General features: G+C 35.1%; 1 protein-coding gene across 1 annotated transcript in view; it reads left to right on the top strand.

Moving 5' to 3' along the window:
* LOC112916313 (disintegrin and metalloproteinase domain-containing protein 32) overlaps positions 1-16,689 on the top strand; it is a 161,718-nt gene that overhangs the window by 35,928 nt on the left and 109,101 nt on the right. The window contains exons 9-10 of the mRNA XM_072763476.1: positions 7,260-7,341; positions 15,298-15,434. Coding sequence (XP_072619577.1) covers positions 7,260-7,341; positions 15,298-15,434 — 219 coding nt within the window. The remainder of the gene's footprint in view (positions 1-7,259; positions 7,342-15,297; positions 15,435-16,689) is intronic.

The following is a 16,689-nucleotide window of genomic DNA, read 5'->3' as shown; positions in this document are numbered from 1 at the left end:
AAAGGCATTCATCATGATAAAATGGAATTTATTCCAGAGATGCAAGAGTGGTTCAATATTTGCAAATCAATGTGATATATCCCATTAAACAAGAGAAAAGATAAAAACCATAGTTCATGACCATAATTCAGGTATAATGCTAAGTGAAATAAGTTAGTGAAGTGTAAATACTATGTGATTTCACTCATATGTAGAATTTAAGAAACAAAACCAGTGAATAAAGAAAAAAAGGGACTGACTCATACAGAGAACAAACTGGTGGTTGTCAGTAGGGAGGAGGGTAGTGGAGTGGGTGAAACAGAGAAGGTAAATATATACCTATTATGAAGGGCACTGAGAAATGTATAGAATTGTTGAATTATTATACTGTACACCTGAAACTAATAAAATACTGTATGTTAACCTTACTTGAATAATAATAAAAAAACATCTCTTTCTATAATTGCTTTAAACATAAATGGGCTAACTTCTGCAATCAAAAGACAGAGTGGCTGAATGTATAAAAAATAAGACACATCTTTGCAGTGCCTACAGTGTACTCACTTCATACATAAGGAGGCACGCGTGCTAAAAGTGAAGTGATAAAACCAGGCAGAAATTCAAAAAGGAAACAATGGTCTTAACATATTAGATAAGATGGATTTGACATATACAGAATATTTATTTATTTATTTATTTATTTATTTATTTATTTATTTGAGAAAGAGAGTGAGTAGGAGCAGAGGGAAGGGTAGAAGAAGAAAGAGAGGGACAAGCAGTGGGGAGCCTGATGCAGAGCTCCAGCCAGGACTCTGAGATCATAACCTTGAGCCGAAGTCAGATGTTTAACTGACTGAGCCACCCAGGCACCACTACATTACATTTAAAACGAAGAGAATGCATATTCTTCTCAAGGACATGTAGAATATTATCATGGTAGGATCATATGGAAGGACATAAAATAGGTCTTAATAAATTTAAGAAGATTTAAAGCATATCTGGCATCTTTGCTGATCATAATTGTAGGGAACTAGTAATACAAGAAGAAAACTGGAAAATTCACAAATGTATAGAGCTTAAGCATCATGCTACTGAACAATCAACAGGTCAAAAATACCAAAAGAGAAAGCAAAAAGTACCTTAAAACAGTAAAAGATAATCATTTTGTTTATCTTTTCAAAGAACTAGCTATTGGTTTCCTTGATCTTTTCTATTAAATATTTAGTCTTTATTTCATTTATTTCTGATCTTTATTGTTTCCTTCCTTCTACTAACTTTGAACTTGTTATAATTCATTTAGGTGTAAGGTTAGACTGAGATTTTTCTTGTTTTGAGGTGGGTCTGTATTGCCATCAGTTTTCTTCTTAGAACTGCTTTCTCTGAGTTCTTCTGAGTGCCATGGATTTTGGACCATTGTGTTTTCATTTTCATCTGTCTTTGTGCATTTTAAAAAAAGATTTTCTGTTTGATTTCTTTGTTTAGTAGCATGTTATTTAGTCTCTACATGTTTAGTTTTTTCTCATATTAATTTCTAGTGTCATATTGTGGTCAGAAAAAATGCATGATATAATTTCAGTCTTCTTAAATTTGTTGAGACATTATTTTGTGGCCTAACATGACCTATCTTGGAGCATGCTCCATGTGCACTTGAAAGAATGTATATTCTGCTGGTTTTGTGTGGAATATACTGCATATATATTTGTTAAGTCCATCAGTTCTAATATGTTGTTCAAAGATGCTGTTTGTTTTTTGGTTTTATGTGTGGATGATCTATTAATAAATGTAAATGAAGTACTAAAGTCCTCTACTATTTCTGCATTACTGTCAATTTCTCCCTTTATATTGGTTAATATTTTCTTTATGTACTTAGATTTTCCAATGTTGAGTACATAGATATTTATAATATTCTCTTATTGGACTATTTCCTTTTATCATTATGTAATATCTTTGTCTCTTTTTACCATTTTTTTTTTCCATTTTTGTTTTAAAGTCTATTTTATCCAATATAAGAATTGCTACTCTGGCTTTTTTCCTCTCCCACTTTGATTTGCACAGAATATCTTTTTTCATCCTTTCACTTTCAGTCTGTATGTCTCTTTAGGCCTAAAGTAAGAGTCTCATAGGCAACATATAGGTAGTTCTTGTTTTTTGCCCATTTTGCCACGCTGTGTCTTAATTGGACCATTTGGATCATTTAAATTTAAAGTAATTATTGACAGATATATACTTTTGCAATTTTAATTGTTTTCTGGTTGTTTTTGTTGTTCTCTGTTCCTTCTTATCTTGATATCTTTTTGTGATTGATGAGTTTATGTAGTGTTATGTTTGGCTTTCTTTATTTTATGTGTATCTATTATAGTTTTTGGGTTTATGGTTACCATGATGTTCACATGTAACCTCCTAAGTATTTAATAGTCTGTATTTAAAGTTTATGGTCTTTTTATTTTTTACACTCTCCTTTACATTTTATATGTATGTGGTCATACTTTGTATCTTTTGACTCATAATTTACCTCTAATTCTGGCTTTTTTTTCCACTTAAAAAAGTCCCTTTAACATTTATTGTGAGGAGGTTTAAAGGTGATAAAATCCTTTAATTTTTGTTCATCTGGTAAATTCTTTATTTCTCTTTCAATTCTGAATGATGACTTTGCCAGGTAGAGTATGTGGTGTGGACATTTTCAGGTTGTTCTTGCTTGGAACTCTTACTTCTTGAACCTGGCTTTCTATTGCCTTCCCAAAGTTGGGAGGTTTTTACCTATTATTTCAAGTAAGTTTTCTGCTCCTTTCTCTCTCTATTTTCATTCTTGGACTCTAATGATGAAGAGAATGTCTGTTTCCTCTTGATGTCCAGTGGGTCCCTAGACCTATTTTCACTTTTAAAAAATGCCTTTTTCTTTTTGCTGTTCAGCTTGAGTGCTTTCCATGATTCTGTCTTCCAGATCGCTGATCCATTCTTCTACATCTACTAATATACTGTTGGTTCTAGTGTTTTTTAAAATTTATTGTATTCTTTTTTTTTAATTTTTATTTATTTATGATAGTCACACACACACACACACACAGAGATGCAGAGACATAGGCAGGGGGAGAAGCAGGCTCCATGCACCAGGAGCCCGATGTGGGATTCGATCCCGGGTCTCCAGGATCGCGCCCTGGGCCAAAGGCAGGCGCCAAACCGCTGCGCCACCCAGGGATCCCAATTTATTGTATTCTTCAAGTCAGATTGATTTTTAAAAAATACTTTCCTTTTATTGAAGGTATCACTGAGCTTTTCCACTTTTCTGTCCAGTCCAGTGAGCATCTTTGTGATCATTACTTTAAATTCTTTATCAGGCATATTGCTTATCTCTTTTTCATGTAGTTATTTTTCTGATGTCTTGTTCTTTCTTTTGAGCAATTCCCTTGTATCTTCATTTTTCTTGAATTTCTGTATTTGTTTCTATTAATTAGAAAATCTACCTTTCTTAAACTTGGAGGAATGGTCTTGTGTATATTCATCCTTGTATCGACTGTGTGTGCTTGTTGACTTTTCCTGGTCGGAGTTGTGGATGAAGTGGGTTAGGGGCCATGGTGTACTTACTCTATGCTGGGGCTGCTCTGGTAGGATAGCCAGAGCTGAAGTGGGTGTGGGCTGGGGTGGTCTGAGGCTCTACACACAGAGGGTATCCTAATATGACAGCTGAATCTGAAGTGATTGCAAGCTGATGGGCTCCCTGGCTCTCTGCACAGTGAGCATCTTGGCAGGACAGCTGAAGTTGAAGTGGGTGCAGGCAAGGTGGTACCCTAGCTTTCTATACGAAGGGAGTCGTAACAGGATAGCTGAAGCTGAAGTGGATACAAGCCATGGTGTTCTGGGACTCTGCTCAGGCTGGACTGCTGGAGCCAAGATTGGATGCAGACCAGAGGATTCTGGGGTGTTCTGTGCAGAGGGTACCATGGCAGGACAGCTGAAGCTAAAGTGAATGCAATCTGGGGTATTCTGGGATACTCAGGGTGGGAGTGTCCTGGTGAGGCAGCTGGAACCCAGATGTGCATGGGCTGGAGATTTTGGGGGCACGATAGCTTGGGGCACCCTGTTTTGGGGTGACTGGAGCTGAAGCAGGTGTCAGTTGGAGGACCTCGAGTGTTCTGTGTTGGGAGTGCCTACGAAGCTGTGGGAAGCTGCAGTGGTGTGGGCCTGGATTGTTCTGAGGTGGCTTTTCATGTGTGTTGCCTTGGAATGATGGCTAGAGCTGCAGTGAGCACTGACCAGGGCATCCCTGTGGAACAAGTGAGGCTGGTAGGGTCAGGAACATGGGGCTTACTGAAGTGATAAATGAGCCAGGGCATTTGCACCTTGCTCCCATTCACATGATCAAGGTAGAAGAGAAACATAAACTGTTGCACGTGCCAGCTCCCTTGTCCTCGAGGGAGTTCCAGCAACTCCCCTACCATTTGGTGGATTTCTAGAGCTGGCTCCTTTACGTACTAGTTGCTCTTCTAACCACAGTTGTTGTTTTTTTTTTTTCTGTGCCCCAGGGCAGATGAATCTGTTCTGGTCGCTCAGTACTATACCTTTTCAAACGCTGTTCGCTGTTTGCAGTGTTGGATGTGGGTGTTCTCTTCATTACTGTGTTTCCTTCTGTCTTGCCATTCTCTCTTGCCTTTCTATCTTTTGTTGTACAGAAGCTATTCAGTTAGCCCTTCTTTTTCAGGAGAAATTGCTCTATAAATAGATGTAGATTTGGTGTGTCTTTGGAGTTGGTAAGATCAGGATCTTACTATGTTGCCATCTTAGACCAGCTCTTCCTATTAGGTATTCTTTAAGCATTCAGGTACATGTCCTTTATAATATATATGATTTCAGAATATTTTCTGGCTGTGAGTTATCTTTTCATTTTCTTAACAGTATTATATTAAAAAGCAGATTTTGATGAATTCATTGTTAACAATTTTTATTTTATGAATCATGCTTTTGATATTGTACCTAAAAATATCTTTGCCTTACCCAAGTTTACAGATTACTATATCTTTTCCTAGAAGCCTTATAGTTTTTTTTCTTATTTAGATTTATTACGCATTTTGAGTTAACTATTGTATATGCTATGAGATATGGAGAATGCCATTTTTTGCATATGAATAATGAATTATTCAGCATCAATTCTTAAAAAGACTATAGTTTCTCCATTTATTTGCTTTTGTACTTTTGTCAAAAATCATTTGACTTTTTATGTAAGAGTCTATTTTTGTTCTATCCTTTTGTTGATAACACACTGCCTTACTTTAGTTTTATAAAAATCATTTAAATCAAGTAGTATAAGTTCTCCAAATGTGTTTTTTCCTTTTGAAAATTGTTTTGGTTATTCTAAGTTTTTGCCTTGCTATGTAAATATTAGATTAAAATTCTCAGTTGCTATAAAATATCTTGCTGGAATGTTGATTGGAACTGCGTAGAGTCTATATAGTAGTTTAGGGGGAACTGATAGCTTAATAACACTAAGTGTTCCAATCAGCCACCTTGGTATATTCTTCCATTTATTTAGATCTTTAATTTCTTTCATCAGTGTTCTGTAGCATATAGTTCTGTCAGTATAGATATATCAGTGCTCTATCAGCATACAGATCTTTCTCACATTATGTTGGCTTTATATCCTAGTATATCATGTCTTTGGTGCAATTTTTTTCTTCTTTTTTGAACACAAAATGGAAAAATATTTATTTTTTAAATTTTTTATTCAAATCTATTTGAATGTTACATATCACTGTAAATTTGAGGTATATAACATGTTAATAAATACATTTGTGTATTATATGATTGCCATTGTAGTAATAAGCACATCTCTCATGTTATGTAATTATCATTTCTCTTTTAGTACTTGGAATAATAAAGTTCTAGGCTTCTAGCAGATTTAAAGATTATAATGCAACATTGTTATCTATATCTACTATACTGTGTATTAGATCTCTAGGTCTTATTGACTACTCATTGCATGTTTGTACCCTTAAATAACATTAGCACTATTGTAATGTTTCATTTTACTTTAGTTTCAAATATTTTATTGCTAGTATATAAAAATCAGATTGACTTTATAGTTGACTTTGAAACATGCAAACCTGCTGAACACACTTTGTTCTAGTAGCTTATTTATATACTGTGGGATTTCCTAGGTAGACAATCACATCATCTATAAACAGAGAAGATTATATTCCTTCCTTTCCAATCAAATATCTTTTATTTTATTTTCTTGCCTTATTTAACAGGCTAGGACCTCTAGTATGCTGAATACCAGTGGTGAGAGCAAACATCCTTGCATTTGCACAATCTTTTAGTACACTGTCTTGGATTAAAAAAGAATGTGAAGAATACTTTAAACATTGGGGGGGGGGAAGTCAAGGTTGCATGTTAAGAGTGAATACTTGCAAACAAGTGTTTAGATATAGAAAAACAAGGCTTAGATACAGAAAAATATCAGAGACAGAATAAAGGCAGCAGTAGGGAGACAGTGGAATGTGAAGTGAAGTGCAGTTGAAACTGAGGGGATGTCTTAAATTGATAATTGAAACAAGTTTCTTTATATACATCTTGAAATGTTTGCTTTGATGGAGGCTCTAAAGATGGCAGAATATGTTTGGAGTGTCTGCATCTTAGTATTTGAGAGTATGACTCTGGATTCAGATTGCCTAAATTCATATCTTTCACTAGCACTTATTAATCATGCTACCTTGAGAAATTTACTTATACGTCTCATCTGATGTATGATTTGTTCAATGGGGATAATAATATTTATTTCACTGGCTTGATTTGAGAATTACGTGGAATAATTTTTATGAAAAATCTCTGATAATGGTGCTATTAATTACATGACAATTTATATGGGCCCTTATTCAAAGCAGACATAATAATGTTAAGTTATGAAACCATAAAGTCATTCTTATGAGAAACTGGTAAGTTTTTCTACAAGAAAATGAACATTTTTAATCCATGTATTAAAACTATTTTTCGTTGTTACTTAGCAAAATACTTTTGATCAAAGTGTTTTGTTCAGAGGCTTTAGTAATCCTAAATAAATATGATGAAAACAGTAAAGCCATAAAAAAACCTGGATCCATTGGATATATTTTAGAAATATGGTGTGCTTAATGAATGTCTTCCAAATTTGAGACAATAAAGATGTATGGAAAGGTTGTACATCAGTTTGCTTCAGACTAGGATTTTATGGACTATAGACTTAATTACTAGCAGCAATTCTCACCTTTGAATTGTCAGAGTTAATTATAAATACATACTTATTTATTTAGGTATAGAGATTATCAAGATTATATGGGAGCCACAATTCCTGGAAAGATGTGTGTTACTCATTATTCTGCTGGAATTGCTTTGGTATGTAATTATTTAATCTTACTATTTAAAAAATTTATACATTTAAAAATCATTCAACATTATAGCAAAGATTTTATACAGTTTTACTTATACTTGCATTGAGAGATTACACTTACTTTCTACTACTGTTAAAAATTTGAAGTGTGTAGAAGGGAGAGTATTTTGTGAAAGTAGAATAAAAATATCAGAAATACACATGTATTCCTTAATATATAGAATAGTGCATCATGAAACATGTGTAAAAAATAATTTAAAAAATTTATAAAAATTTATAAAAAATATTTTATAACCCAAATAGATGTTTGCTTGTAGATGTAAAATTGGAATAATAGTCTTACCAATAAAATAACTTCAAAGTGAAAACAATGATTAAACAAAAAGTATGACAGAAATTCTTTAAAATGTTTCAAACCTTCAAAGAGTAAAAGAAATATTTATGTCTCTTTTAAAAATTAGTAACATTTATAAATATTTTATATATGTAAAAAATAAATGATACAATTAGATGCATCATTGAAAGAGTAATTGGTTGAGCAATTTTCCCACCCTATTACTTTTTTAAAAAACAAATTTACAAATTTTTAAAAAACAAATTTAACTAAAAATTATTTTAAATTATAAAATAAAATTTTTAAAGATTTTATTTATTCATTCATGAGAGACACAGAGAGAGGCAGAGACATAGGTAGAGGGAGAAGCAGCCTCCTTGCAGAGAGCCTGATGTGGGACTCCATCCCAGGATCTTGGGATCATGTCCTGAGCCAAAGGCAGACACTCAACCAGGGGCCCCCTAGGCATCCCTAAAGTATAAAATATGTTATGTCCCCTTTTAAAAGCATATAGAATATATAAGGACATTTGTATAAATTTATGGCATCTCCCCAATCAGGATGTGATAATCACTATTTATATTTTGATTAATATGTATCTTCTATATTGTGTTTTTATCTGTTACTGTGGCTCCTTCTCCTTACATTTTTGTAAAAATGGGATTTTGCAGTGCATATTTTTATTTCTGATACTCTTATTACAAAATTTATGCATGTACAGGGCAAAAATTGTTTTAATTATGAGTATAAAAAGCAAAAGTTAATAGTAATTCTTCCTCATCTTCTTCAAGTAGTCCTATTTAATACTTTAAAATTTCTGGTTAAGTTCTTCTTGCAGCTAAATTTATTATTTAAAGTAAATATGCTCTTTGGGCGCCTAGATGGCTCAGTGGTTGAGCATCTGTCTTCAGCTCAGGTGGTGATCCCAGGGACTCGGGATTGAGTCCCACATCGGGCTCCCTGCAAGGAGGCTGCTTCTCCCTCTACCTATGTCTCTGCCTCTCTCTGTGTCTCTCATGAATGAATAAATAAAATCTTTAAAAAATTTATTTTATAATTTAAAATATTTTTAGTTAAATTTGTTTTTTAAAAAAGTAATAGGGTGGGAAAATTGCTCAACCAATTACTCTTTCGATGATGCATCTAATTGTATCATTTATTTTTTACATATATAAAATATTTATGAATGTTATTGATTTTTAAAAGAGACATAAATATTTCTTTTAAATACTCTGAAGGTTTGAAACATTTTAAAGAATTTCTGTCATACTTTTTGTTTAATCTTTATTTTCACTTTGAAGTTATTTTATTGGTAAGGCTATTATTCCAATTTCACATCTACAAGCAAACACCTATTTGGGTTATAAAATATTTTTAATAAATTTTTATAAATTTTTAAAATTATTTTATATCATTACATATTATATATATACTTTATAGTTGTACATATATGTGCACGATACACATCACATGATCTTATAATTTTGATATTTATATTTTTATTATTCATATCTTATTATTTATATATATATTTTAAGATTTTATTTATTTATTCATGACAGACACACAGAGAGAGGCAGAGACACAGGCAGAGAGAGAAGCAGGCTCCATGCAGGGAGCCCAATATGGGACTCAATCCCAGGACTCCAGGATCATGCCCTGGGTGGAAGGCAGAGGCTCAACTGCTGAGCCACCCGGGCATCCCTTATTATTTATATTATATTGACTTACCTTAGGCAATGCCCATTGATTACTTGCTTTGAAAAATAAGAATTTAAAATAATTGAACACTTCTTATATCCATTGTCAAGATTTATAAAATTTATAACTTATTCTATAAAAACTTTTATACTTTGTCTATAGGTTAATTTAAAAATTAAATTAGTAAATAATATTTTAAATGTGAATACATAAATAATATTAACTCGGGTAAAGAAATAAATATATTATTATGCTAGTAAAGCTTTGATGGTCAAAGGATGACCTTTTAGGCATCAGGATCTAATGGAGATGTTTAATTATTTTTCTCACTTTTTAAACTTTTATCAGTGAAATCACTGCCATAGAAAATTGAATTTTATCTTCCTTTTCTTAGAACGCTTCCTATTTTTATGGAGTATCTCTTGACTATTTTATTTGTTTGTTTCTTTAGTTTCCAGTTTATTTTATTGTTTAGTGTATTATTGTTTTTCTCTTTGAATTGGGTATTATATATTGAGTTCAAGATAAAAGTTTATGTCTTCTTAGGGCTGAATGTAGGTCAGTTCAGAATTCATTTGTAGATCAGACTTTTCTTTCAATGACACTTCTTTCTCTGGCATCCTAGGGTTTATATCCTAAATGTATCAGGTATTCATATTGGCCTTTTAAAAAATTTTATTTCTGGTATAGTTAGTATATAGTTACATTCATTTCAGGTATACAATACAGTGATTGAATAATTCTATTTATTACTCAATGCTTATCAAGATACGTACTCTTAACCTCCTTACCTGTTTTGCCCATGTCTCCCCACCTCCCCTTCAGTAACCATCAGTTTGTTCTTTATAGTTAGGAGTCTGGTTTTTGGTTTGCTTCTTTTTTCCCCCTTCATTTGTTGTGTTTCTTAAGTTCCTCGTGTGAGTGATATCATATGGTATTTATCTTTCTCTGATTGACTTACTTCATATAGCATTATACCTTCTGGATCTATTCATTCATGTTGTTGCAAATGACATGATTTCATTCTTTTTTTAGCTTCTATTTAAATTCCAGTTAGTTAATATGCAGTATAAAATTACTTTCAGGTGTACAATTTAGTGATTCAACACTTCCATACAACAGCCGGTCTCATCACAAGTGCCCTCCTAAAGCCCCATCACCTATTTCACCTATCCCCCAACCCACCTCCCCTCTAGTAACCATCAGTTTGTTCTCTGCAGTTGAGAGTCTCTTTCTTGGTTTGCCCCCCTCTCTCTTTTTTCTCCCCTGTGCTCATTTCTTTTGTTTCTTTTACTCATGAATTTTTTCTTTTTATAATTTTCTTCTAATTATTATCTTTTTTACTTAAAGAAGTCCCTTTAACATATCTTGTAAGGTCAGTTTAGTGTTGATGAATTCTTTTAACTTTTGTTTGTCTGAGAAACTCTTTGTTTCCTTAGATTCTGAATGATAACTTTGTCAGGGAGAGTATTATTGTTGTAGTTTTCTCCTTTTAGCACTTTTATTATGTATACCACTCCCTTTTGGCCTGTAAGGTTTCTGCTGAAAAATCAGCTGATAGCATTATTATGGGGTTTCTTGTATATAACTAGTTGTTTTGCTTTTGGTACTTTGAAGATTCTCTATTTTTAATCTTTGCCATTTTACCTATTATGTGTTGTGGTGTGTATTTCCTATGGTTTATTTATTTATTTATTTATTTATTTATTTATTTATTTATTTATTTATTTATTTTGTGGCTGTCAGTGCTTCCTGGATCTGGTTGTATTTCTATCCCGAGGTTAGTGAAATTTGCAGCCATTATTTATCTAAATAAGTGTTCTGCTCCTTTCTCTCTCTTTTTTCTTTTTAGGGTCCCTATAGTGAGAATATTAGTATGCTTGATGTACCAAAGATCCCTTAAAATATTCTTTTTGTTTTTTATTGTTTTACTTTTTTGCTGTTCAGCTTGGGTACTTTTTTTTTTTTTTTAAGATTTTATTTGTTTATTTGAGAGAGAGTAAGAGAGAGCACAGAAGAAGAGAGAGAGGGAGAAGTAGACTCCCTGCTGAGTAGAGAGCTCAATGCAGGGCTCGATCCCAGGACACCAAGATTATGACCTGCACTGAAGGCAGATGCTTAGCTGACTGAGCCACCCAAGCACCCCAGCTTGGGCACTTTCTATTACTCTGTCTTCCCAATCATTAATTCATCTTCTGCATTCTCTCATATGTTGTTGATTCTCTCTAGTATATTTTTTCATTTTAGTTATTCTATTCTTCGAGTCTATTTTTTTTTAAGATTTTATTTATTAATTCATGAGAGACACAGAGAGAGAGAGAAAGAGAGAGAGAGGCAGAGACACAGGCAGAGGGAGAAGCAGGCTCCATGCAGAGAGCCCAATGTGGGACTCAATCCTGGGGCCCCAGGATCAAGCCCTGGGCTGAAGGCGGTGCTAAACTGCTGAGCCACCTGGGCTGCCCAGGTCTATTGTTTTTTTTAAAAAAATATTTTCTGTCTCTTTATTGAAGTTCTCACTGAGTTCATCCTCTCTTTTTTCCAGTTCAGTGAGCATGTTTTTGACCATTTCTTTTATCTCTTTATCAGGTAGGTTTCTTATCTCTGTTTTGTTTAGCTTTTTTTCCCAAGGTTTTTGCCTTATTTAGTTTGGAGCATCTTCCTCTGTTGCTTCATTTTGTTTGTCTTTCATGTTTGTTTCTATGAATTAAATAGAATAGCCATTTCTCTTAGACTTGAAGAAACAGCCTTTTATAGGAACATCCTTATGTGGACTGTGTGTGCCTGATGGCTTTGGTTGGCTTGGGGATCTGTAATGGGTGTGGGCTGAAAGTCCTGGGCACTCCATACCACAGCTGCCCTAATGGGATGGCTGGAGCTGAAGTGGGCACTGGCCAGGGTCTGGGGCTCTCTGTGTCTTTGCCTGGAGTACCTCAGGATACTTTGCGCATATATCATCTTGATGAGATGGCTGGTGCTATTGTTATTGTCGACACTGTCCAAGGATATCCCTGTGTGTGCCACAATGGGGCCACGCTGTGAGGCTTTTCTGGGGGGCCTTCTGGGTCTGGTGTGGGCCAGGACTCCAGGACCTACTGAGGCACTGGGGGCTAAGGTGCCCTGACCCTGCTTTTATCTGTACTATCAAGGTGGAGAAGGAATATAAGCAATAATACCCTCCTTCCCCTTTGGCCCTAGAAAGTGTTCCACAGCTTCCTGGCCACATGATAGAATTCTAGGTCTGGTTCCTTTGTATTTTAGTTGCTCTTTAAATTGCAAATTTGGAATGTGAGAATCAGCTGGCTTTGTGGTCTTTTTTCTTTAAGGTTTAAAAAATTTATTCATGAGAGTCACACAGAGAGAAGCAGAGACACAGGCAAAGGGAGAAATAGGCTCCCTGTGGGGAGCCCAATGTGGGACTCGATCCCAGAACCCTAGGATCACTACCTGAGCCAAAGGCATATACTCAACCACTGAGCCACCCGGGTGTCCTGGCTTTGTGTTCTTGACTCAAGCTGACCCGTACCACAAGTTGTATGGTTAAATGGTGCCCTTGGTTTTGCTCTGTGGATGATCACCTTTGCCTGCCATTTTCTCTGTTCAAGTGATGCTAGGCTTCACAGCTTTCAGATGTACCAGGTAAGCTTTCTGTTCAGTTAGGGCCAGGAGCTATACTCAGTGGTCAGTAGGGCTGAGAATTAGATCCCATTCCCCAGCAGGGCAGGAGAGCCATTTCTAAGCAGCCTCTCAGTTGTTTGCAGTTAAGCTGTCTGGTTTGAAAGGGTCAGGAGCTACATGCTGCCATGGATGGGGTTTGAATCAGCTTCTCTGTCTGGGCAGAAGGCTTTTTGTGGTCTTAACTTAAGCTGACATGTACCCCAAGTTCCATGGCTGAAAGGTGCCATTGCTTTTGCTTTGTGGACAATAGCCATGCCTACCATACTCTCCACTTGAATATTGCTGGACTATGCAGTTTCTAAGTGTTATGACCTGGCTTTTGATCGGGTGGGTCCAGAAGCTACACTCAGCATTGGACAGGGTTATGACTTAGCTCCCTGCCTGGGTAGGTGTGGGGACAGTGGTCTTTGATGTGCGAATCAGTGTCTGAATCTGATGTCTGAATCTGTCTTTCATGACCTGAATTAGGAAGACCTGTTGTTCATTGAGTTCCCTGGGCAGAGTACATCACTTTCTTAGCTCTACAAATGGGCAAAACTGCTGGTTGGGACTACTTTTTGGGTGCTGCAGGTGGGAACTTGGTCTGCCAAGATTTAAGTGCTGGTTGTTGCAAGCCTTTCCACCTTTCTCCATCACAGATTTCTCATGGTCAAGCCATGTAACATCCTCTGTGCTCCTTGTGAGGGCATACCAGACTGAGGATTCCCAAGAAGTCACCTAAAATGCTCGGGGAGCTGGATGTCCACACTGGAATCTTCCTTTCCCACTCGAAGCACTGTAGACTCTGGAAAGATCTCCTAATATGGCACTATATCAGCATTGGGGAAGGACAGTGTAGTCAGTGTGTAGCTACCCTACCCTACCCCTCTTACCCTTCTGATGTGGTCTGTTTTGTTTTCTGTAGTGCAGAGAGTGCTTTAAGCTCACCTCCTTATTCTAAGATCTTCACGGTAGTTTCTTGTCCAAGAAAAGTTGTTAGTTGTTCTTGTTGTGAAGGGGAGGGAAATTGGGAATGACCTATGATGCCATCTTGTTAACATCACTACTGTTGTAATTCTTAATATGGACCTGGAGGCCATAAGGGTTAGTGACATAAATGACCTAGGTATTGTTATCAAAACTTTATTTTTAGTTTTTATTTATTTTTGTTAACTTTTTTTTAATGTAGGGGCTCTCTCATATTATTTATAGGGAGGATTCTTATGCTGAAAGGGAAATCCAGGTATATCACTCCAATTTTTCCCTTCCCAAATTTCAGATTCTAACGCCTTCCCTATTAAATCTGGTAGATTTGAGAATTTAGTTGTTAAGAGAGAGAATTAAGAATTAAGTTCTGCAGTCCTGCAGTCCTTATGCTTTGTGCATGGTCCTCAGCCATGTCAATCTAACCACTATAGGAGATGAGGAATTACTACAGTGCTGCTGCAGAGGCTTAATGACTGCCTATTTGCATTCTCAGTTGCTTATTCACAGCTTTCTCTTTATATTTCTCATAAAGTATATCCTCTAGTTCTGCCATAAAAATCCAGTTGAACCCCAAATTTTTATTAGAGCATGTCATTATAGCAGTGAAGTGCCTTGATCTTCCTTATAATCTGTCCTCACCCGTACCTTACTCTGTGCCAGATTTTATGGTAACTGGAAAAATCATGATGTTATTGCATATTATGAATTACCAGTGTCACATTTCTCCTTGGCAAGGATGTTATCTCTGCACTTGTTAAAATATGTGAGCAGCATAATACAAGAATGCTATCTTGAGAGTCTTTCTGTTGTTTCTCCTAATATGAGTTACTGAGTCATGGAGAATCCTGATAGGAAGCTGATTGCACTTTTAAACTGAGTAATTTGGTTACATGGCCACTTTGTGTGCTGGCAAGCAGAGTATCATATGAACTATTCTAAATGAATACAAGAGCTATCATAAGAAATTAGGTGAATTGAAGATCATGGTCCATATAGCCAAAAAATATAATGAGAAAGAGCTCTTTTATATAGTTTTGGTAGCTACTTAAGAATTATGTTAGATATTCCATTGTTAAATCATGATAAAGCTTGGCACAGACTCACTTTGCTTATATCTCAATAAAATTTCATAAGAACTTCAGCATCTTTTCTGTCCAAGGAACTGTATTTTCTATTCTTAAGTATTTGGTAAAATAATAAATGTATTCAAAATTAGAAAATTATTACTTTTTTTTACCTTTAAATGACTTGTCTTTCATCTGAATTCTTGTTTTTGTTAATGTAGTACCCCAAGGAGATAACTTTGGAGGCATTTTCCATTATTGTCACGCAGTTGCTTGGGCTCAGCCTGGGAATATCATATGATGACACAAAGAAATGTCACTGTTCAGGAGCCATCTGTATAATGAATCCAGAAGCTATGTAAGTTTATTTAAAAGTCGGATTTATTGGTTATGTTTATTTTGTTTTAAATATTTGAAGTGCAAAACAGTGTTTACTTATAACATCAATTACCCATAAGTGGACTAAGTACTTACAAAATATAAACATGAAATTTTAAGTCTAAGAGAGTTGAAGGAGGTATATCATTAAGAACAGTGGAGGAAGAATACCTAGGTGCATTCAGTGGTTGGGTATCTGCCTTTGGCTGAGGGCATGATCCTGGGGTCTGGGATTGAGTCTCGGTTTGGGCTCCTTCCGGGGAGCCTACTCTTCCTTCTGCCTAAGTCTCTGCCTCTCTGTGTCTCTCATGAATTAATAAATCTTTTTTTTAAAAAAAGAACAGTCAAGGATAACAAATCCACTTTCAAAGATATATTAGCAAGGGAATGATACAGTGTATTTTATGAAATCTCATAGTGAGGATTGTTAAAAATATGTCAGAATAAGGTGGAAGAATGGATAAAAGAATAAGACCCATCTATATGCTGCCTGTAACAAGCTCACCTCAGACAGAAAAACACACACAAAATGAAAGTGAAAGTTTGTAGAAAGATATTATATGCAAATGGAAGCAAAAAGAATCTAGAGTAGCAATAGCTATATCAGACACATAGACTACTTTTTTAAAGGCAAGAAATGTATTTATTACAGGGAATATCAGAAATTTGTTGAACTTCATTACAAAAAAATTGTTTTTAATATTTTGAATGATTTTTTTGTTCCATTTAAAAATTTTTTTTAGGTAGTTAACAGACACTGCAATATTGATTTCTGGAGTAGAGATCAGTGATACATCATGTATATACAACACCCTGTGCTCATCATAACAAGTGCCCTCCTTAATACCCATCACCCATCTAACCCATTCCCCACCTACCTCCTTCTATCACCCCTTAGTTTGTCTTCATTGTTAAGAGTCTCTTATAGCTTCTTTCCCTCTCTCTTTTTTTCTTTTCCCCTTTCCCATATGTTCATCTGTTTTTTTGCTAAATTCAACATATGAGTGAGATCATAGGGTATTTGTCTTTCTTCTGACTGACTTATTTCACTTAGCATAAAGTACTCCAGCTCCATCTGTGTCATTGGAAGTGGCTAGATTACATTATTTTCAATAGTTGAGTAACATTTCATTGCATATATATATATATATTGCATATATATATTTTGCATATATATATTCCATTGCATATATATATTCCATTGCATTATTTTTGATAGCTGAGTAATATTCCAT

The sequence above is a fragment of the Vulpes vulpes genome, chromosome 7 (assembly GCF_048418805.1).
Source record: "Vulpes vulpes isolate BD-2025 chromosome 7, VulVul3, whole genome shotgun sequence".
NCBI classification, from domain to species: domain Eukaryota; kingdom Metazoa; phylum Chordata; class Mammalia; order Carnivora; family Canidae; genus Vulpes; species Vulpes vulpes.
Note: the sequence above shows the minus strand (reverse complement) of the source record. Positions and strands in the feature narration are given on the sequence as shown.